General features: G+C 38.8%; 1 protein-coding gene across 38 annotated transcripts in view; it reads left to right on the top strand.

The window, feature by feature from the left end:
- The window catches only part of MPDZ (multiple PDZ domain crumbs cell polarity complex component), a 102,629-nt gene that overhangs the window by 1,635 nt on the left and 85,933 nt on the right, over window positions 1–15,061 (top strand). For all 38 annotated transcript variants that reach the window (XM_065046131.1, XM_065046126.1, XM_065046124.1 and 35 more), the window contains exons 2-3: window positions 6,634–6,709; window positions 7,301–7,467. In XM_065046131.1, coding sequence (XP_064902203.1) covers window positions 6,694–6,709; window positions 7,301–7,467 — 183 coding nt within the window. In that variant the 5' untranslated portion in view covers window positions 6,634–6,693. The remainder of the gene's footprint in view (window positions 1–6,633; window positions 6,710–7,300; window positions 7,468–15,061) is intronic.

The following is a 15,061-nucleotide window of genomic DNA, read 5'->3' as shown; positions in this document are numbered from 1 at the left end:
TAGCAGTACCATGCATGTAACATCTACTGATTAGCATGGGTGTTTCTAATGGCTTCCTTTGTGCTTTCGAGAAGCTTTTTCGTCAGGAACTGGAGACATTCTTTCCTCTGCACAAAAGTGCACTAGGAAAGTTAGATCAATATCAGCACTAGGGAAAAGAGAACTGCACTATTTACGTACTAATAGACGATCTTTATATTCCGTCTGGATCTATGTCTGAATTCTTCAGAGAAGAACACCATACAACTTCTCAGTTGCTCCAGTTGCTGTGAATGGCTTTGTTTTAATAGATAACACTTTAATTAGTGTATTGAGAACCATTATAAAGACCTTTTAATTCATCAGTTCCATGTTTCATGTTAGAAAACGTAAAATTCTGTGGAGTGCATCCAATAAATTTTCTAATTGGGCTTATATCTGAGCACCCTGCTGGAGCAGTTTGAGCCGATACAATGCCATGCTGGCAGTATCTCATCATTGGGAAGGACAGTTTTGTTTCACTTTTAGCATTCCCAAGGAGTCAATATATGAATATGCCATTTTTTTTTCCCAGTGTCTTCTTTTCACATAGAAATTGCTTTGGAGGAGCATTGTTTTCTGCTTATGGAATAACAGGTCTAGACAGTATTTGGGTATTTATTTTGTAAGCTTTTCAGACACTGTCGTTATGTCTGAGAAATACCTTGCGTGGTAGGCTTGTTACATACTGTAGTGATTTTCTGCATTGCTTGCCTGTTGTCACAGTATACAATGATGAGTTTGTGTTTTCAGTTTGTAAGGAAGATGGTGACTCTTTGTTGAGGCTTACTGGCAGCCATTCAGTGGGGCTTCTTATTTATTCCTTTATGTATGCTGTTGTCACTTCTGTGAAGAATGCATTGTACATTAAGAAGTGCAACTGCTGTAGGAATGACGTTTCATCGAATTTCACTGAGTTTAATGAATATGATAGTTGATTGCATATGCTGAAAACATAAAGAGACAATACCGTGCCTGAGTTTCGTACATTCAGTGTATGTAGTGTCACTTATATTCTGCATGTATGAAAATGTTACTTTTCAGTTTCTGAAGCTAATCCTGTATTTCAAAAATTAGAATAAAGTGATTCTAATTCATCTCAATTTAAAATATTTACTGAAAGATTTTGTTTGTTTTGTTTTTGTTTGATTTTTTGTGTGTGTGTTTTTGTTTGTTTGTTTGGTAAACAGATGATCGTTAGTTTTCTTAACCAATGAAACCTCTAAAAAGCCCCACCAGCAAAAGTTCCCCTACTATGAGGTTTTTGCAATAACCTTTGCTTTTGAATGACCTGTATCACACATGTTTATCAGTAGGTGAAAGCATTAAGTATAGTTTGGGCCCATTTCCAAGTTGCAATTATAACTTGCACATCAGCTAACGTGGGTATTATGCTCATGTCAGGCTCTTTACTGTGTTACAGAATATTATTAATTAAACAGAAGCAAACAGATTGCTTGTTCATCCCGAAGCATTGGCAATAACCTTAATACATTACTGTGATGTGTACAGAAGCTTAAAAATATCTCAATGTTCAAAATACTACAAAACACTACAAAAAAAGTACTACAAAACTACTTATAGCCTTAGTACAGGCTGTGTGTTAGCTTCCGGACTGCCTTTTTCGTTCTGCTTTGAATGTTTCAGAACAATTTCTCATTAGCATAGCTTTTAAATGTAAATTTCAGGCTTCTGGTGCCTGCCTGTTACATTCCAGGTAGTCAGTGGAAATTTGCTTTGTTCCTTGTGGAGCAGTCCACGTTCATCTTGCTCGTATTAAATCCTTAATTTGAATCGGTTCTCTCTTCTGTCATGCAGAAGCATGCAGTCCAGGGTCTCATGGCTGATGAAACCAAGTGGTTGATGTTAATTTGGCGAGCTGACATCCTATCAGTAAATGGGAAGGCTAGCCTTTTTTCCTCGTCTTTCTTCCTTTCCACTTTTTGTTTATCCTCCTTTACCTGCTGGTCACTGCAGTCTTGCATTTGTTTCCCCACGCTTTTGCTGCATTCTCCAGTATGTGTATCGCTTTTGTCACGATTAGTGAAGGCTGTATGAGTCAGGCTACAGATGTCAAGTCCTTGTAACATTGCTTGTAATCCTAGAAAGTGCTGTGTGCAACAGCAAAATTGTCTTTGTGACAGTGGAAGGATACATAGAAAAGATCTTTCAATTTACTGTGAATGGTTTCAGCTGCCTTTATACTGAGAAGACTCCCCATAAGGAGTCTGGGCATGACCTTAATTTTCTTCCCAGAGATGGTACCCAGTGTGCAGGAGGTAACTGGGCGAAACAGAAGAGCTGGTGGAAATCGCAAGCAAAGCAGAAGATTTAACAGCAATTAGTTGTCTTCCATGCCCTGTGTTGTTGCGTTTCCATTCCTGCACCACACAGTGCTAAAGTAACATGCCTGTTTGAGTGATAGCCAGAAAGTAGGGGTGTGAAATGACAAGGGATAAAAATTAGGTATGGAAGGATATCTCTAGCCTAGCCAAGTCCAGGCCCAGGTGTTGAAATTTAGTTTAGAAGTTTTGAAATACTCTTTATAACAGCTATAAAATGCAAGTTGTGATTACTGTGCTGCTTAATTGAAACACTTAGTGGTTTTTTTCTATTCTGAGGCAACTCCTAGCTTAAGTTTAGTCCTGGAGACCACTCTTAGGATATGCATTTCCTCTGTGTCCTCAGGGCACTTCAAGTAATGCAGGAGATACAGAGCAAAGCCTATTACTGTGTTTTCTATCTTTGGCATTGCATGTTTGCTAATCCACTACCATGAGCATTAGTTTCCAGGGTATTATCTGAAATGGCTTTAAGAAATAGTAGATGGAGTATCTGTCAGTGAAACACAGTAAGGTTCCGTGTGGGAGCTACATGATCAGGTGTGAAAGAGTGAACAGTGGAAGTGGGTCATCTTTCCCTTCTCATGAATTGTTTGGCTGTTTAGCTAAGTGGCTTGCATGGTTGCAGTGAAAAGGAGGTGCTTAACCTAAATTTTGTGTATGTTTTTTAAAATTCTGACACCTGTGTATTTTAGTGTTTTAGGAGTGGTCAGAAAGAAACCAGAGCTGCAGCATGCCAGCTGTGTGCTGGCAACCAAACTTGTGGAAAAAGGGCAGCATAAAGAGTGGAGACAACACATTTTTGTTTGTTAGCATGGGAAGAACCAAATTTCAGGAGTGCAGGTTTGAAAGAGATCATCTTTAACTTTTTTGCATGCTAAGTAGAAGATGGCATGTTTCTCATCGTGTACTTGTCTAAGATTACTTGTGCCTTCTACATTCCTGTTATAAAACAAGGGGAAAAGGAGAAGGTGCTTTTTTATTTTTTTAAGTCACATCTTTCACGTACCTGTGCCTTTAAAAACTTGAAAGTGAATTTAGCTTGTTATTCACTTAGCTGTATTTCTTCAGGTTGCCAATAAAAAAAGTCTTAGACAGTCTGTGTTCCTATTACTGTGAAGAGTTTAATGAACTTTAGCACTGAAATACAAAAATAGTTAAATCTACTTTGAGCTAAGCTAGTAAGCTCTTTGAGATGTGAACAGTATTTGTATCATGTATAGAAGAGCCGGTTTTGGCTTCAGACTCCTGTGATATAGACTGCTAAGAGTCTGCAAAATGAGAGAATCAGAAATAACTTCCCATTTGCGCATCTAGAAGTCTGTGAGGGCGTTATAAAAATATTCATTATAACAAATTATAGATTTGTGCCTTTCAGCAAATAATCATGCATGCTTCCATATTTCTCCCCTGTGCATTATTGTTAAAATGCTGGAGAGCAAGTGGGTTTACAGACCAGGACTGCAGCTGTAGTGGGCAGTGGTTACGTATGGGAATGTCTCTGTCCTGCATTTTGGACAGATGCGTGCTTGCTTCACATGTATTTCGGCTATGTTAATGTGCTACTAAGCTGGTGCTGACAGATCCCACTTGTTCGCATGGCTGTGGCACAGCAGGAGCACAGTCACGTGGCTTTTCACCATTTCAGAGTGCGGCCAGAGCAGACTGGTCATCTTGAACTGCGACATGTAGAAATGCTGGTGTGCCTCAATGTGTTGCTTCTGCGTCAGAGGAAGCGTCCTGAAGGAGAACATCCTGACAGCAGTTCTGATCTTGCTTCTGCGTAGTGCTGCAGTCAACAAAAGCATTAAGCTGGTCAGCTGAGGAGGGATTCCCTGCTAGTAGAAACAAAAATAAGGAGAATTAAACTGAGACTTAAAAATGGGTTTGCTAATGCTAAGACAGCTCTAGACCAGTATTTCTACCTCTGAAGTGTGATGTAAATAGAAAGTATTTAACAAGTGTCTTAGGAGAGGTAAGGACTTTTCATTTCAAATTAGATAGGATCATCTCCATCTACAGAGCGCGTTTAGAACATGTGTGCACTTTAGAAAGCTTCCATCATAAATCATCAGAGTTTGTACCTCTGGGATTTCACAAACATAGTGGTGACACTTGTAACACACGACTTTCACAGCACACCAAGAATGAGATTTTAGACAAGTTGGATCATAACAGAAAGCAATATCCAACTACTCTGAAAAATACAGAGTTTTTGCAGTTGCACCTCTTCTTGAGATTCTTGGGGAGCTAAGTCACAATGGTAACCCAGTATTTTTCCTGATCAGTTTTCTTGGAAGATGAGAAATAAACATACAGTGCCATGTGCTTGTGCATATAGTACTGTGATAAACAGGACTGTGGCACTGAAATAGCTGAAAAATACTCTATTTTATTTTTTCCTGCACAGTTCTCTGGTTGCCTCCACAACACAGCCCCATGAGTAGCTGTGGAAGAAGAACTGGAACAGTGAAACAGGAAAGAACTGCTTTGGTTGGCATTGCCACTGAGAAAAACACCTGCAAACCTGACATAAATACCTCTGTTTGTAAATAGGGACTCTGAATGGAGGAAGTGTTCATGATTTGTTCATCTAGAAGGAAAAGTCATGAGTGATAAGGTTTGGGGAAGCCACCTTCCTTCATAATATTTAAATGATCTCATCTAGCTCTTCCCATGTAAAACAGACATTTTTTTGTCTTGCTTAATGGGGTGACGAGGTCAGAACACAAGGTGAAAACACAAGGTATTTGGTTTGGGTTTCAGATTTGGTAATCAGGTGCTGGGATTTGCCTTGGCAAGTGAGAAAACATTAATGAAGGCTTATTTTTTACTGATATGCGTAATTTGGATCATGGAATAAGGTTACTTTGACAAATTCAGATTCAGAGGATTTGAGTGCCTCTCCCTAAGTGGTACACTGTTGTAAAGAGGATGATCGGCAATTCTATACCAATGTATTGGAAAATTCAAATGCAATACAATAAACTGTTATGACACCTCAGACATATGTAAACTAGGGAAGTCTTGGCAATGGAACTTGAAATCATTTTTAACTCATTTGATTTGGGATTTCTGCAGAAACCGCAAATAATACAGGCTTGTCAAAATGTTCATCCTGGCTTGTGTTCCTTCTAAGTGCCTCCATCTAACAGCTGTTTTCTTGCTTTTATTGCGAGGATTGATTCATGCTTGTCTTGCTCGGGTTCTGTTATAAGTAATGGTCCTGTTGAATTTTAGTTAGGCTGTCTTACCCAGAGATCTGTCAACACCATTCCTTGCCCTATTTTTCTCCAAAGTTTCAAGAAAAACTCTTTTTTTCCTGAGCATTTAGGCATCACAGCTCCCTGCATATTGGTAAGGTTAGTGGATTCAAGTTGGAATACTGTACTGAACTGCTTTCTTATTATCCAGAAAACAAAGGCACCGTTGTTAAAGATGACAAAATGCACAGCTGAGTTCATAAACCTGTAGTGATACTTGAACTCCTTACTTCTCATCTATCCATCTCCATCAACATATTCTGCTACTACAAAATTCTAAGCAGTTGCAGACACAGTTGGGAAAAATAATAAACCATGGCGAACACCACCACCACCACAAGTCAAACCCCCAAAAGCAATAAAAAAGAATAAACAAAGCCATTTCAGAATTTCTTCCTCCCAGTGTAGAATTTGCTGCCTAGAAAACCATGCTGGCAAAAATCCAGCTGCCGTACAGATCTGAGTTTCGGTTCCAATAGCTGTTAATTGTGGAGGCTGTATCGTGAGAGTCTTGCAAGTCTGTGTAGCATGAAGACCTTCTGACTTACATTACATTTCTTTATGAAAGGTGACTTTGAAAAAACATACTATGGTTCATGCACCTGAAATTGTCAACATAGAACTTGAAAACTGATCCCGCAGGGAATGTTTTTTATGAATCACTGTAAAGGAAAGTAATGAAACTGTAAAGTATCAGTGACAGCTATGATTCATAGCTTCTGATTAAAGCGATGTTGTGCAACAGTATGCAGCAGCAGCTTTGTCATGCAATGCAAAAATATTACAAAGTATATTCCTAAAAGCAATTTTCAGGTAGGCTTTAAGCTCCGAAGTGACTCAGAATATGGTCACATCAGAGGTTATTTTAATTATCCAAGGAGACGTGGGTTTTTTTGTGGATTGTAATTTTGCAGGTCTGTTTCTTGTTTGCAGAAATCAAGCCTTTTTTTCTTCTTCAGGGCTTAGTGCTTCTCTAAATGTGACCCTTTTCCCTTTCTGTTGTTTTTCAGGAAAGTACTGTATTTGCTGCCACTTCCGGTTATTGGAATAGAATCTGAGAAGCAGAAAACATGTTGGAAACAATTGGTAACCTTTTTTATTTGTATTGCTATATTTTTGTGGCCAAATCAAGTGTGCATAATAGATTCAGGACATTTGTATGAGAGAGGTTTTGTAAAAAAATATCTGCTGTGCTTAGAAATACGTGACATAAATTTGAGTTTTTGTATTTTGTGTCTGAAAACAAAAGGTGCACCCTCATTTGCTTAGTGTTTCAATTCTTAGCCTTTTGTCTTGATTTCATTGTTTTAACCTTTAATAGAAATAAAAAGTTTGTATGAAAAAGGCAAATGTTTTCTGTTGTGGCTGGTTTTGTCACTACATATTTAAAATGGCCTGTAGCCACAGTTCCCATAACTAAATTTTAATAAAGCCTGTTTCACTTTTGTAACACAGTTCTAGATGGAGAAAAATGTAATTTTCACCGGCTTCTGCTTTGTGCTCTGCCTCTGACTTCCTAATTCATTAGATGTGTTTGGGCTTGGATTTTTATTCAGAACTGAACCATTAAAGTCCTCTGTAGTTCGAGCAGTAAGGAGGGATATGTTTAAACCTGTTACCTGCTTGTATGTGTCTTGTTTCTGAACTGCTGCTGACTAGGAATGGTTATCACTACAGATACACATCGGGCCCTCCAGGCCATGGAGCGCTTACAGGCAAAACTTCGGGATCGAGGTGACATTGCAAATGAGGAAAAGCTGAGCTTATTAAAATCAGTGCTGCAGAGTCCTCTCTTTAACCAAATTCTCAACCTTCAGACTTCAGTTCAACAACTGCGAGACCAGGTAGGAAAAGCAGCCTGCAAGGCGCAAGAGAAAAATTGCTAAGAAGGTGCAAAAATATGTATGTCTCTGCTTGTTGAATAATGAAATCAAGTAGCCTAAATTAAACATCAGATCCAAAGCTTCAGGGAACCAAGCGGGACATATTCATTGCCTTTCCTGGGCTTTTTGGGAGCCCATAGTTTGTGTATGTGGTTTTTTTTAGGTATATGGTTGTTACTTCTGGTGTGCGTAGTTGGGAAGTGATGATACTGTGTAATGAGTTAGCATAAGGCTTTCTGTTCTGTCCTTCAAAAGGAACATGTTTTGTATGAGGTCTTAAGATTATTTGCCTGGGAGCCTTTTATTGCTTTTTGTCTCTTACCCTGCTAAAATGAGAATATAAAAGGGCAGCTGTGGAATGTTGACTTCATAAGAAAATGAAGATCTGTTTTTTTGTACAGGAATGAAAGAGCAAAGAGAAGCAAGGGCTTGTATCGCTTTTTTCCTTGCTCAGCGTTTTAAGTAAAAGTATTACTTTTCTACATGTCTTTGGTGAGGATAAGAAAAGGGACAGCAACTCAGCTATATTGACTTGATTATTTATTACTGTAATTTCTTTGTCAGCACAATTGGAACTTGAAGAATATAAAAAGCAGTTCAGTAACTGCATTAGGACTAAACTGTGTATCTGGCTTTGCGAATAGTTGTTTTGTTGACTCCTGCAAGATAGGCAGCTTTGTGGCTGGTATGCAAAAATGCTGAAGTCGGAGGATGAAGCCCCTGCCCACCGACGTTGTCATCACTGTGGAGCCGCATCTGGTCCCTGAATGGACTGTGGCTGGTGAGGCGTCCTCACGATTTTGACGCTGCTAAAACTGTGTGGCATAAGAGCACAGTCTAGCTTTTTATTGCTTCTTGTAGATCATCTTGATTCTATTTAGCACAGACAAGAAATACGTTAGAAAGGTGTCCACACTCTTCTACATTACTGTGTTTTTCACAGTTTGCATGTTTTGTATGTAAAGACTTGATGGCATTGGAGTGGTTTAAAAAATCTAGGAAAAAAAACTGTTCTGATGGTTGGTTTGCTATTTGAAAAGGAGACTTTAACAGCGACATCCAGAAATAATGTGAATTATGTTGTGATGACTTTGGGAACATCCAGTGAGAAATAAAAGTGCTCCTGAAGCATTAATGGGTATTTGGTAAAAAGGCAAATTAAATTTTCACTTCCAGACATTAGCTGTGAAATTAGAGGATGCTTCTCTTTTTGAATACAAACATCTAAATAGGTAAAACGAAGCAGCTGATACTACAGATAGGTAATTTGAAAAGAAAGTGATAATTTTACCTTTTTCTGTAATGCTTCAAGTTTATCTTTGCAGTAACTTCAGTGGCCTGTGCGTGTTGTATTGAACATATCCAGTCTAGTTGACAGGGCAGCTGTTTGTATGTGAATTCTCTTCTTGAGATGTGCGTATACGAACACTTGCATGTGCAAATGTTTGTTTCTAGCTATTCTTAGATTTGGGTCAGCTCTTCAAGAAACTGTCATGTATTTGCTCTACAGAATCATGTCTTCCTTGCAATATAACAGGAGAATGTTTCTGCTTTATTTAATTGTTTATAAAGCATTTTGTAATAAGACAAAGAATAAAATCATGAAACAGGCGCTCATTTTAAAAAATACTGTCTTTCTTGGCATTTTCGAAGGCTCAGTTTGGTCCAAAGTCACCCTTCAGTTTTATTTTTGTGGCTGGGGAGGCACTATGCTCTTGAAGGTACCTGCAGGTTGGTGAAAACTGAAAGGCATGTGAATAGTGACCAGGCTTTTTGGCCGAGCTGTGCCAGACTAAGGAAGGAAACAAGTTGTTTCCCAAGCACTTGCAATCAGAGCTATGTTTGAGACAGGATGACAAGTGGTGCTGAGCTGTTGAGTGATTTGGCTTTGCAGTCTATACGCCTTTGAACCAAAGATGGCTGAATTTTTTGGATGTTTAACGATAAGCTGCACTGAAAGTTGAACGGGGGCCTGTTTCTTGTCAAGGTGAAGTGTGATGCTCAACTGCTCATATGTTTTTAACTAGTTTATGAGTTTTTAAAGAGCCACGAGACTATTGCAAAATTATAAGGAGAAGGCCATCTTTTTAGGAAAGTATAGATTGAAAGAGAGGATGGGGCAGAGGAGCAATAATGGCAATCTACTTTCTAAATCAAACTGATTCCTTGCAAGCATCCCAACAGAAGTGGCCTCAATAAATTTTGGGGTAGGATATATTCCTGTCTCGAAGCCCTGTGTCTGGAAGGCATAGAGATGATAGTGAGAGCCTGGTTTTCTGTTTGTGCAGCGAGTCTGGAAAATGAGCTGGCAAATCTTGGAAACATCTGTCATATTTTTCTAGCAAAAAATAGGATGCAAATATACAGTTTTAGCAGACAAATATTGCTTGCATTCCAGTGAGAGTTACTACAATTTTTTATGGTCTAAAATGGTAGACTTTCTTTTCTTTCTCTCCCTGCCCTCTCCCTCCCCCCTATAAGTGATCTTTCAAGCGGATAAGTGATCTTTCAAGCACCAAAAGATCTGAAAGAGTGTGTGTTTCTGCATGCAGGGAGGTGTTTCAGATTTGCTGTCCTATTTCCTTAAAGCTTCTGTGTGTTGATTGGAAACTGATCTCCTTCATTGTTGGTGTGTGCTTAACAAGAGCCTCTTGAGTTTGCATTTGTGTTACATGCAGTGTTGTGGACTGAGTGGCATCTTGCTTCATCTGGATGTTGGTGAGGCATGATGCTAAAGTCAGCAAATCTGATGCTTTGGTATTTATTGGCAGGTGCTTGAAAGACTTTTTTCTTAAACAGGCAAGCAGTATTTGCTTGCACTGCAAATCTGTCGTTGTGAAGTTAAGAACTGAAGTGAGAAAAGTCTAAGGACAGCAAAGGGTTGGTTTTTTTTGAGAATGGCTATCCTGACTTCGCTGTTCACTGGAGTTGAGCAGGGAAGGAACCAGGTCTTTTTCTGGCTCTTTATATCCATATTCTTCAATGAATACTTGTTTTCTTCTGCTGAAGAGCAGTCTCCTTATTTGAAGATAAGGGAGCGATAGAAGAGAAAAAGAGAGATTGTCGTGTTTTGAACATTTCAAGAATACTTCATTTTCTTTACAAGATATTTTAAAGAAAATACTCAGACTGTGCTGGTAGTCCTCTCCCGCTTCTCATCCTGTCCTTTTTGTCTCTCCCTTGTCTGCCTCCTCCTCCCCTCTTCCTCCCCTCCTCCTTCCACTCCACTCAGGGCTCTGCCAGAGCAAAATACTCTTCCCTTGGCTAGGCTGCATTCCTCAGATTCTTTTTGCTTGTGAGTTTGACCAGCTTGAACTGCTTGTTCGCAATGCAGTAATGGAGAATAGTCCCTCTGCAGCCCAGCACATAGAGGGTTGCATGGGATAGCAATGCTTAGTGTCAGCACTAGTGTGAATTTAGGGAAGAAGTGGAGAAAGCATGTCTTTTCATATTGCCTGTAGCTCTTTTTGTTAAAAGAATATGCTGAACAACTGTGACTAAGCATTGTTTGATTGCATTTAGTGTCTACCTGTGCAACTAACTTGAGTTTTATCATACTCGCTGGTATTTGTGAATTTTTGTCTTGTACCAAATTATGTCCACATTGCAGATGTTATATACAGTAAGGAGAAAGCAAATCAAAGAAAATCAGGATAAGCCAAATTATAAAACAAAGCAGCGTTCTTTCATATGATACTTATATAATCCCAGTGCTGTAAAGCTACTTCTTGATGGAATTATGGTGATTTTATTACTACAAAGTACTGTAATTTATATATTATTAAAAATATTTCATGCAAACACGAGAGCATCGTCTTTCTAAGATTTCCACTTGTGGTTTATTGCTCCCCCTGGAATGGCCTATACTTCTGTGGTTAGCAGGAATATACACTGTTTCTTCTCAACTCTTACATGCCTGCATTTCAGAGGGAACAGGGAAAAAAGTGATTATCACATTTCTGCATGTAATTTGTCTGCAGATTCTGAACTTCTACCTTTAGGGTCATTATAAATGTCATTTTAAACCAGAAATGTTTTAAAGTGTATGGGCATGTGTGTGTTTTTTGTGTGCACACGCAAACACAAACACACAGAGCTTTATTCTGTTAACAGTTACACATTTTTTCTTAAGAGTTTTGTTTTTTTTTTCTTGGAGTTTCACAAATCAGAAACCACTTTATTTGAGGTAGACTTCCCATGTTAGGCACATCCTCCATTGAATGTGTGACTGTGTTTGTTTAAAAAGGTTTGATTAAAATGAGGTGGTGTTATCAATTCTTCTTGAAGAGGTGGTGTTTGATACTGTGTTGTAGCTGTGCTGTGATCACAGTTGTACTGAAGATTTGAGGTGAAGCTTTTAAAAGTTCTAGATAAACTGGTGTCAACTGGAGAGTAATTTGTACCTTTTCCTGCTATAGATAGTGTGCAGCACTTCTTTTTGGAGGCATTTTAACTGTCATGCAAATAAAAAGCATCCAGTGTTTTCAGAATAATGGAGTTAATAATTAGTTATGGAAGATGTCTTAGAAAAACATGAACAATTTCCATCTTCTGGTTTGTAAGGGAGAAGAAATGTGAGAGATCGGTTAATGCCTATATGTTTGCAGTGATGTCCCAGCTCATGCAAGTATGCAGAAGGGGTCAAATGTCAGACTGAGAAAGGTGGGCACTCTGTTGCCAGTTTAAACAGGATTTGGTGTATGAAACATACAAGGTAAAACTAAAATATGGATCTACCTGGTGCTATACTTCTATTCTAGCATGGGAATGTGTGAGTTTTATATCAGAAAGAAAAACATAAATCTCTAGGAGACTGTCTTATCTTAACTGACCAACTCTTCAAACTCACCTAGAGAAGAAAATGGTGATTACTTGGGATACGTTAAGGTGGAAGTTAGTGTGCCCATCATGGCTGGCCCGCTGTTTGAACACTACAAACAGTGAAATGCGCTGTCTAAAGCAGTCCTCTGTTTAGCAGTATCAGCAGAACATATGTAGAACATAGTGTAAGTTGGGCATAGAGTTCCTCTACATACTGGGATATTGAGTGGTACGAGAAGGACAATTCATAGTAGGGGTAATGTGTCATACTCAATAACCTTTTATTTTTTTATACATAACTCCATTTTTTTCTTTGCTGTTTGTGCATAAAGGGAAGTGTATGTTACAGAAAAACAATATAATGATGTAAACACCATATATATACCATTCATGCTGTTCTGAAAATGTCATATTGTAGGATTATTGTGTCTTGGTTGTTCTGATTTTTTGTGCATTGCATGATTTTTCCAGCGTTACAACTTGCTCCCTTCATATTTCTGTGTAAAGGAGTGCTCTAGATACAGGCAAAGAGGGGTTTCACAGGCTGGGATTTTCTGTATGTTAGCAGTCTGCACATCATGTGGTAACATGGAAGAAACTGAAAGTGAAATTCATGAGGAAGATGGAAGGGAAACAGACAGTGGAGGGGGCACAGCAACAGTTCCTCAGCTGCAGTCAGTTTCTTTGGCTTAAAATTATGTTTCTGTCCTTTTTTCCTTACATGGCTCTTTCTTTATAAAGCAGAAAGGGATTTCTGTATATAGTCTCAAATTTTGCTCTTAGTGTTATTGTAGGATATTCTTTCTTTTCCTTCTTTTGTCTTAGCAGATGACTACACACTCCGTTCAAAGCAAGGAATTCAGGCTCATTTGGGTTTTACAAGACTATCAGTAATACCAGTGACCTTTCCCCTTATGCCATCCTGAAGAACGAAACCTCAGGAAGCTCCTGCCACATTAAAAGGTTCCCCAGACAGAGTGATTCTGTGCTTAGAGCAGTGCTAAATGACACTGAAGGCATTTCATGTATTTGTTGCTAGGTTTAATCATATTGACTGGAGTCATTAGCACTCTGAGCTGCTGAGCCTTGCCTACTTAGTTTGTGGTTATGACTCCAAAGGCTGCACTGAAGAGGTTATGTGAACTCTCACTAATCTACATTGGACAGAATCAGTAGGTTTTGCTCATACTGTAATTTAGAAAATAAACGTATATCCCTGACTTACTGACATTTCTCATACCAGACCCATATACTATGGTTCTGAAGTGCGCATGACAAATAGTTTGGATTTGCATCTCATATACTCTCAGGTTGATTTTTCTTGCTATGGGCATGCAAAAGTGTTCTTAAATATAAGCAATGCAAGACTGGCTAATTACAGTGTTGTTAGATACTCTTACTAATAATAATGTGAACCATGATAGTTTTTTGTGGGAAGGAGCGTGTCAGCATGGTACGTAAGAAGATTTGAGGGTGGAGGAAATGAGGCACCTTAATTGACCAAATTCAGTGATATATTTTTATACATTGAAATGCGTGACATTGGGAAGGTGGAGGTAAGTTAACCTGTTGTGTGGTTACACAGTGTGGCATACACATTATTAGTTACAAATTCAGGGATATAATGTAAGGGGAGGTCTTGAGTTGAGGGAAGGGCAGAATTCGATTATGTCTCTGGGTGTTGTTACGTGTAATGAACTGTGAAACACGGCTTATCCACCTGTGCCTCACAGGCTTGCTGAAATGACTGTGTGTGATTAAAGAAAGTGCATGTGTGCACATTTTAGGTGTTATGATTTGTTTGAAACATAACCCAGGTGATTCCTCACAAATGTGGACAACAGAATGTAATCACTTTGTGATGGAAATCACTGAGTTCCAAACATGCTGGTTTCCTCTTTCCATTTTTTTATGACAGACCAGGCAAATTGCTGTTCAGGACTTTTCCTTGCTGCCTTTTGGTATTTTTTTCTGTAACCTGAGGTTCTTCCCAGGCACATGAGGTGTCCAATATATGATGTTTGTTCCATTACGTTTTCCTAAAGCACCCAGCTGAGAAGGAATTGTGTGATGGAGAATGATACTGACCTTTTCATGACTGGACTTTTGGGAGAAACATGCTTATACAGTTGAGACTGCAGTAGATGTTTTAGAACACATTTACAGTTTTGAAATTTTCTGTTGGTACTTGAAGTTTTAAAATAAGGCTTCAAGGAAGTGGAATCCCACTCTTTTTTATTGTCATGCAGAACCCTAGAAAACTTTTGCTATAAAACTATGAAAAGTATTTGAGGCTGCAGTGTGCTCATCCTATATTGTGGGTAATGTGCCAGGCAAGCATGTAATAGATTGATGTGGAGTAAAATACTGCTTGTTGACAGTCAACAAGCAGGTCGGAAAACAGCCAAGTGAGGGCTCCAGCTTCACCTGAGCTTTATGCATTTGTATAAAGTGGTGTCTCTGTTCCTCTGTGACTAGAGTGGTTGGCAGAAACCTGTTTGCAAGTAGGTAATTTACTATGGTTGGGCAAAGTGGAGCATTTTCTTATTTTCTTTTCTGATCTAAGGAAAGCATGGTGTCAAGGCTGCCTGTATAAAGGTATGACTGTGGTTTGCAGATCAGCCTGGTGTTTTTAGACTGGTTCAGTAATTTTGTATTTAATTTTACCTCATGTAGAAGGTCATACTGGCAGCCATAGATCATAGTGATGCAGAAACTCTGATTAGTGAAATAT

The sequence above is a fragment of the Columba livia genome, chromosome Z, assembly GCF_036013475.1.
Source record: "Columba livia isolate bColLiv1 breed racing homer chromosome Z, bColLiv1.pat.W.v2, whole genome shotgun sequence".
NCBI classification, from domain to species: Eukaryota; Metazoa; Chordata; class Aves; order Columbiformes; family Columbidae; genus Columba; species Columba livia.
The sequence above is the reverse complement of the archived record's forward strand: the minus strand, read 5'-3'. Positions and strand labels throughout refer to the sequence as shown.